The following is a 7,714-nucleotide window of genomic DNA, read 5'->3' as shown; positions in this document are numbered from 1 at the left end:
CTCGAGTCATTCAATGGCCTTTTTGGGGTGAGGGTCCCAAAACTGAACCCACTCATCAAGGGGCGGCTTCACCAGTGCCGAGCCCAGGGCTCAGATCCCTTCCCTGTCCCTGCTGGCACACTAGTGCTGATACAAGCCAGGATGCCACTGGCCTTCTTCCAATTGCTCCAAACAGTTATAGCAGCACATCATCTCCCAAGGGCCTGGCACAGGTGTGTGACAGCATCTCCCTTGAGCTGGGAGCCTCTCAGTTACCAAATAAATTAAGACACCATAAAGTAAGTTAGTGGGAATCTTGTCATCTTAGAACCTGTAGATAAGTCGCTTTTTTTATAACATTTCCTGAATTATTTTGTAACGATCCAGTGCTGTTAGTTGTGAATAAATCTAGATTTCCTGTTAAATCATTTCCCGTGTTAACACTTCCATCCACGAGAAGAAATGGGCATCATCCCAGAGCAACACCTCTGCTCCCAAGAGACCAGAAGTGCAGTTCACAGATGACTCTCCCGGCAATAATTCCAGCAAAATCCCAAGCCCAACGGCCACTGTTTTTCAGATGTTGGTACTGTGCTGTGACTCACCTCCAAGAAACGACTTGCCTTGTCTTTGCCTTGCTCGACCTTGGTGGCAATCAACATCAGCTTGTTCCGGAGCTCCGTGAGCTGAGACAAAGTGTATTTCTTGACCTTCTGGTCTGCTGGAGATGTGCCCTCCTCATCGTCATCCCGCAGATGAAACAAGACACAGTCCTCAAGCGTAGCCTGGGGAGCAGAGAAGACAACCAACGTCACCACATGGCCTTTGAGTGGAAACACTGCAACGTCGGGACTCTACATGTCTTGTACCACTTCCTTTGGAGGAAAGAAAAGCCCATGTCCTGCTGAAAATCCTCAAGGTTCAACAGAAAATTGGTGGTACCAGTTGCAAACCCAACTGGAGATCTACTGGCAACCTGTGATGCTCATCGGAAGTTGATTTCAAGAAAGATCTTTCCTCCCAATGGCATTAAAAAATACAACTGGACAAGAAACTCTCTTGGAAACCCTTTACCTTGAATTTCAGAGGTGTTGAGATGGTAAAAATCCCATTTCTGTTGATGCCTATGGCTTGAGAGATCGAAGAACGCTCCACCAAGCTGTAAGAGTCGTGAACCATCTGGATCCAATCTCTGTTATCGCAGGAACTTTTCTGCATAAAAGAAGAACCAAAGGGAAACCCAGTAACCAGCTGGAAAGATGCTGAGCACCACTCCCGCACATGAAATTTGATGTGGGTGGGGTTTCTGGGAGCGTTTCTCCTGAGGATGGGGTGTCCCATGGCTTCTGAGGAGACACAGCCCCAGAGTCTACCTCTCCTAACGCCCCAGACCGTTGGTGTGTTGAGAAGCTCTCGCTCTCTGCTCTGGTTTTGGCGGGGAGCAGAGTGTAAGGCTCAGTGTCAGCATAAACACGAGGGATTCTGTTAAACTGAAGCTTTTCTATCAGATTCTGAAACAGGTTCTGAAGTCTTCCAGCCTTGGAGATGCTCAAAACCCAGTTGGAGGCGGCCGGGAGCTCCCTGCCCTACCTGACGCCATTTTAAGCAGGGGGTTTGGCCTAGCTGATCTCCAGAGGTGCCTTCACAGAATCATCTCAGTTGGAAAAGACCTTGAAGATCCTCCAGTCCAACCATAAACCTGACACCGACCACTCTCAACTACACCATATCCCTAAGCACTATGTCAAGCTCAACCAAGCGCTTTCCAACTTCAGCTATTCTGTGATCCTCAGCTGGACTCCAGAACTCATTTCCTCCTACTCACAAGCCCTCCCGGTCTCCTCCAGTTGCCCACCCATGTCATAGGAGATGTTCCACCAGGCTTCCAGTGCAAAAAATGCTCAGCCTTTGCCCAGGTCCCACCAGACCCCCATCAATGTCCTGGGGAAACCCTCTTAGATGGCATCAGACACCTACACTGAGCCGCTTGGCCTCACAGCAAGAGCCCAAGTGACTTCTGGACGTGAGGTTTGAAGACTCACCAGCTTTTTGGGAAGATTACTGTCCTTCTCAATGGCTTCTCTGATGAAAGACAGAGCTGCAGAGAACTCGTCAAAGCCAGCTGTACGACTCAGGTCTAACACGATGGGGGCAGAGGCAGCCATGGCGTCCCGGAAGAACCTCACTCTGTCGATATCCATGTCATTTTCACCTGCAGAAATCAATGCCAACTCCAGAAAGAAGGGGATTTCTGTCTTGTCTGGGGGAAAAAAAAAAAAAAGAAAAGACAAGTTGAGGAATTTCTCTGCTCTGATCCATCTAACGCCAGGTTGGATGCAGTGACAGAAAAGGCCCAAGCGGTCTCCTCTTGCCGTATCTGATTTACTTCCTTCCAGCCCACCTTTTATTATGGTCTTGATCCATGAGGTAAAACCTTCTTTGCACATTCCAGAAGTTCCTTCAGAAAGTCCAAGACTCCCTGGGGAATGTCACTCAAACTTTTTTTCACCTTCATTAAGTCTTCAGTAATAAAATCGAGTCGGTTATCCTTGAATTCCTGCTCTTTCTGTGAAAAAAAACCAACAAAAAAAAAATTAGTTTGTTGGGAAGAGAAGGAAGGAAGCTCAATTCTACCTCCTCCTCCCTAAACAAGATGAAATCTTGGCCTCAAACCCAAATCTGCTCTTAAGTTCACCCCTGTAGGCCTCTGTGATGAAAAGGAAGAGGAAGCTGGAATTAATTCCTTCAGCCCATCACTCAAGATTAATTAAGGAGGATGGAATTGCACCCGATAGGATTTAATTATCAGCTACCACGTGGACCCGCCTACGTGAATTTTTCCCAGGAGCAACCACCACAGGTGCCTGCGCGTCTTCAAACCACCGAATCCTCTGGGTTGGAACAGCCCTTGAAGCTCCTTCAGTCCAACCACACAGCTCACGCTGACCGTTCCCAACTCCACCAGATCCCTCAGCGCTGTCTTACGTCCCCTACATACGTATGTTGTCAGGTCGCTGAGAATCTGGAAATCCCCCTCAGCTGCAGCTGCTGCCTCAGCGCGTTGATCATCTGGGCCGTCGGCACCACTTTGGAGAGCATCAGGAAGTTTTCGATCCTCTCCACCACGTCGGGGATCAGAGAGCTCTTCCACTGCCCGGCCCTTCGCTGCGCTCCATGAGTTTCAACTCCTCCACCAGCAGATCCTTCTCTCCCAGCAGCCTCTCAAAGAGGCTCTGCACGGTCCCCAGAGTGATGGAGAAGTCTTTGAGGGACAAGTAGGTTTTCCGAAAGTCAGTGATGGCTGGCTTATAAATTTTTTCTTGAACATCTTCCACGGAGAAAACTTGATCTTCAGGTACAGTGGCTTTGATTCCCTCTGCTCTCATCCTCCACAACTGACAGAAACATTGGCTCTCCTCCACGACGCAAAGGGTTGCATCATGTCACTATAATCTGCCAGGACGTGCGATTCCATTTCGCTCTTGCCATCGATGGAGAACTTCATCACCGACATCTGATTCTTAAAATGTTCCTGTGCGTGATGCTCCTCTCCACGGTGCTTCGATCCACTAAAGCGGGTGGGAAGAAGAAGAAACTTGTCTCTCAACAAGAAGGAACCAGTCCTGGGTCTCTCCAACAAGCCCTGAAGTCAACGAGTTCCCCGATCGCGTTTCCCTCCCACTCACTGTGAGACTCTTTATTTTAGGAGACATCTCCCCACTCAAGAAGCACAGAAGAACCAGCTTCAGGAAGCAGCTCCATTAACCCCACTGGTACCTTTTATTATCCCCTCTATGCCATGGCACAGGCGGAGGAAGGAGCATCGTTGCTTCGCAGAATTTGGAGGACTTTGCCCCCAAAACATTGAAAATGTTGATAAAGTTTATTCTCAGAGAAGAATGTGGAGGACTTGGCCCCAAAAAAACCCACCAATATCAATAAAGTTTATTCTCAGAGCAGAATTTGGAAGAGTTGCCCCCAAAACCCACAAAAATATTGAAAACTTTCAATCAAATTCCGCTGACACCCCAAACTTTAACTGCATAAAAAACCCTCAACTCTTCCCTGCTCCTCAAATTGCTTCAAATCACCTCTGTTCCTGCTCCTCAAATTGCTTCAAATCACCTCTGTGGCCAACTACCACATTTTGACTCATTTTTTTGGACTCGCGTTGCAGATAATTTTGGAGGTTTTTTATGTTTTCGGTGATTTTCCAGTGGATTTCTCTCCTGATGGCCACGAAACTCCACAAACAGGTCCCCGTTGGAAGCTCCAAACTTACGACAGGTGCAGAGGATCTGCGTGAACATCCCCTCGTGGTTTAGCAAGGTGCAGAGGGTGCTGCAGGGGATGTCTCCGGAGAGAACGCGGTGGCCCATGAGGCTGAAGAACGCGTAGAGCTGGGAAAGAAGGGTTCTCGCCCCCTTGCTGAGCTGAAGGTGAAACTTGCGCTCCAATTTTTCTGGAAAATAAGTGAACTCTGGTGAAAGACAGCCAGCGATTTCTCTCCTGTATTTCTTTTGAAGGCAGATCCTCAGGAAGAGCTGGAAGCTTCCAGTTGGTGGGGGGGTCTGTCACCCCACCAGTGTGGAGGACGGATGCATGGTGGCTTTCCAGCTCACCATCAAACCATCTTGGAAAAATCCCAAATTTCCTTTGGGAAACTCAGATATCCACCCCCAGCCTGAAATAAATCATGGGGACCAACTAAGAAACCACAGGAACCACCTGGGAAACCAGAGGGACCACCTAAGAAACCACGGGGACCACCTAGGAAGCCACGGGGACCACCCAGGAGATTGCATCTGAGGTTGGGCTTCCACAGAGGGCTGGAGCACAGAAGAAGATCCTGAGTGGGTTTTTGGTGGCCAAGAGGAGGTGAAGGGACAACCCACTGCAGCCACCAGCTCCTCCGTGATGGAGATAACAGCCCTGAGTCTTTCTGGTGGTGCCAGAAGTTGTAGCGGGGAGCAAGAGCCCTGGGTTGTCCTCTCCTCCATCTCCTGATCAAAGAAGGGCCAACACCAGCCTTGGGCCAGTGGCCGTTGGCCAATCATGGAAACCCTCCAAGAATGGTGGTGCCACCATCTCCCTGGTCCCTGTTCTAACGCTTCACTGGCTTTGCCTGGACACGCTCCGGCTCCGTCACGTCCTTCCCCTCAACAACACACCTCAAAACCAACCAAACAACGTTGTGATAGGATAAAGAGTCCAAAATGTTTCTCCATTCCTGGAACGAAACCCAAGATGTTTCTCCATTCCAGGAATTAAATTCATTTTTCTAGCATGGAAGATTATTTTTTCCCCTTCAACAAAACTGAGAGGTTCTCTAGTCCAAGACTGAAACCCCAGGATAAAGAAACCAAAATATTTCTCCATTCCTGGAATGAAACTTCATTTTTCTAGCGTGGAAGATTATTTTCTTCCCCTCAACAAAACCAAAATGTTTCCCATTCCAGGAATGAAAGTTCATTTTTCTAGAGTGGAGGATTATTTTCTTCCCCCTCTCATTTTGTGTTGCCAACAAAATTGAAAGATCCCTGTGAGAAGACCTGGTCTTCCCCTCTAGCTCGCTCCCAAACCAAGAGCTTCTCCCAAGAAAAGCGCTCGTAGGCCACTTACGGACAGCAGAAAGGAGATCGCAGAGTCCGGGAGTGTTGAGCAGGTTTGCAAGAACGGGGTCGGTGTTCTCATCAAACACGTCGATGCCTCCCAGCCTCCTCAGCTCCGAACACATCTTCTCCATGAGAACGGAAAGCACCGCACCAGTGGCTGGTCTGCTCTCATTGAGGAACACGGATATCACGGATTTCAGCGTGTCTTCCTGTCAGGAGTAGAAAATTCTCCTCTTTATGGGCTTTGTGGGCTCACAGCTGTTCAAAAACACCTTTTCTCGCTCTCTTCACCCACCACAGATCAGGAAAAGAGTCGTCAAAGAGGGAGGGAGATGTCTCCAGTGGCCTGAGGAGCGGTGGCAGCTCTCCTACCTTGCTTTTGTCAAGGGCTCTGATCCACTGGATGATGCGATTCACAAAGTAGTTCTCCAACTCAGCATCGGGCTTCTCCATCTTCAGGAAAGCCCCATATAAGTCCACAAGGCAATTCTCATTAATCTACAACAAGGAGATTAATTTTTTGAGGCCATCCCTCGATGACTGGGTTTAGTTTTGGGCCCCTCACCCCAAAAACGCCATTGAATGACTCGAGCGTGGCCAGAGAAGGGCGACGGAGCTGGGGCAGGGTCTGGAGCACAGGTCTGCTGGGGAGCGGCTGGGGGAACTGGGGGGGTTCAGTCTGGAGAAGAGGAGGCTGAGGGGAGACCTCCTGGCCCTCGGCAACTCCCTGCCAGGAGGGGGCAGAGAGGGGGGATGAGTCTCTGGAGCCGAGGCCCCAGCGCCAGGCCCCGAGGGAATGGCCTCAAGCTGCCCAGGGCAGGGTCAGGCTGGCTCTGAGGAAGGATTTCTGTGCAGAAGGGGCTGCTGGGCGTTGGAATGGGCTGCCCAGGGCAGGGGGGGAGTCCCCGGGATCCCTGGAGGCGTTGAAGAGTCAGGGTGACCCAGCGCTGAGGGATCTTGGGGAGTTGGGAAGGGTCAGGGTGAGGTTCATGGTTGGTCTGGAGGAGCTTCAAGGGCTTTTCCAACCGAGGTGACTGGGATTCTGGAAACGCTCAAGAGGCAGCTGGTTGTTGGGTCCTTCCCACTCAAGTTCCACCACCAAAAGAGTGATGGATGCAAAACTGAGCAGGGGGGAAAGGTGTTGGCATCAACCCCCACCACGGAGGGTCTCCATGACTTACACTCTTCAGCCACTCCTCCAACTTGTTGCGGATGAAGCTTTGCCACATCTCGCTCCACCTCCCGCTGAGGATCTGCACAGACAGCAGTTGCTTCCACATCTACAGAGAAAGAGCCAAACTGTGAGGATCACCCCGATCTCCCGAGGATGGTGGCTTGTGTTGGTCCCATCGCTCACCTCCATGTTCTTCAGGAAGGATTTCTTTTTCGTTGGTGCCATCTGGAAGTGTCTCTCGAGCCACAGTGTGAGGGAATGTGAAAACTCTCTAAATTTTTCCGCCAAATTAAATTGTTGGAATTCCTTGAGAAATCAAAAAAAAAAAGATGAGGCCGAAGCTCCGGGTTCTCCTCAAACAGGAGGTTAAACTCTCCCGACAGCAGCTTCAGGCCTGCTCCTCACCTTGTTGCCTTGCAGCAACTCCTCTTTGCTGATGAACAGCCCCAGGATCCGCAGCACCGTCATCACGGTGTCAAACGACACTGAATTTGTCATCTCCTCCAGCAGATACTTCTGCAGGACGTACACCAGGTTCAGGCACCACGAGGCCTCGTCCTCACTCGGGGCCTTCGGCGATAGGTTGGAAGACCCTGACGGGCACCTGCAGGCGCAGGAAAGGATCAAAACTTTCGTTGGATTTTGCCGTTGGTCCCTGCGCCGGATGCTGTGAGACGCCACCAGTGGGGTGGTAGGACACGGCCCTCACAGGTCTCCGTGCTCTCCAGCCACAGTGAGGTTAAAAACACCCCCAAAAATGGGAAAATACTTCCCATTGTCCCTGCCCAGATCCTTTACGGGTGTCCTGCAGCCACTCAAATCCCCTCCATTTCTCCCCAGCCCCTCATTTATGCCCATTATCACCCCAAATTCCCCCTACCCCCCCAAATTACCCTCTTTTCCCCCTCATTATCCTCAAATCCCTTCCCCATTTGCCCCCCAGGAC

At 50.4% G+C, this 7,714-nt stretch overlaps 2 protein-coding genes across 2 annotated transcripts in view; both read right to left on the bottom strand.

The window, feature by feature from the left end:
- LOC113490905 (E3 ubiquitin-protein ligase rnf213-alpha-like) overlaps positions 1–641 on the bottom strand; it is a 16,580-nt gene extending 15,939 nt beyond the window's left edge. The window contains exon 1 of the mRNA XM_026867514.1: positions 585–641. Within this exon, the coding sequence (XP_026723315.1) occupies positions 585–641 (57 nt within the window). The remainder of the gene's footprint in view (positions 1–584) is intronic.
- Positions 642–4,100: 3,459 nt separating this feature from the next.
- Positions 4,101–7,714, bottom strand: part of LOC113490904 — a gene marked incomplete at its 5' end in the record, with an annotated part of 11,314 nt that continues 7,700 nt past the window's right edge. The window contains 6 exons of the mRNA XM_026867513.1: positions 4,101–4,441; positions 5,602–5,803; positions 5,967–6,092; positions 6,776–6,874; positions 6,952–7,074; positions 7,174–7,372. Coding sequence (XP_026723314.1) covers positions 4,101–4,441; positions 5,602–5,803; positions 5,967–6,092; positions 6,776–6,874; positions 6,952–7,074; positions 7,174–7,372 — 1,090 coding nt within the window. The remainder of the gene's footprint in view (positions 4,442–5,601; positions 5,804–5,966; positions 6,093–6,775; positions 6,875–6,951; positions 7,075–7,173; positions 7,373–7,714) is intronic.

This window comes from Athene cunicularia, unplaced genomic scaffold (assembly GCF_003259725.1).
Source record: "Athene cunicularia isolate RWA unplaced genomic scaffold, athCun1 SCF_64, whole genome shotgun sequence".
NCBI lineage: Eukaryota > Metazoa > Chordata > Aves > Strigiformes > Strigidae > Athene > Athene cunicularia.
This window is presented reverse-complemented; position numbering and strand designations above follow the sequence as displayed.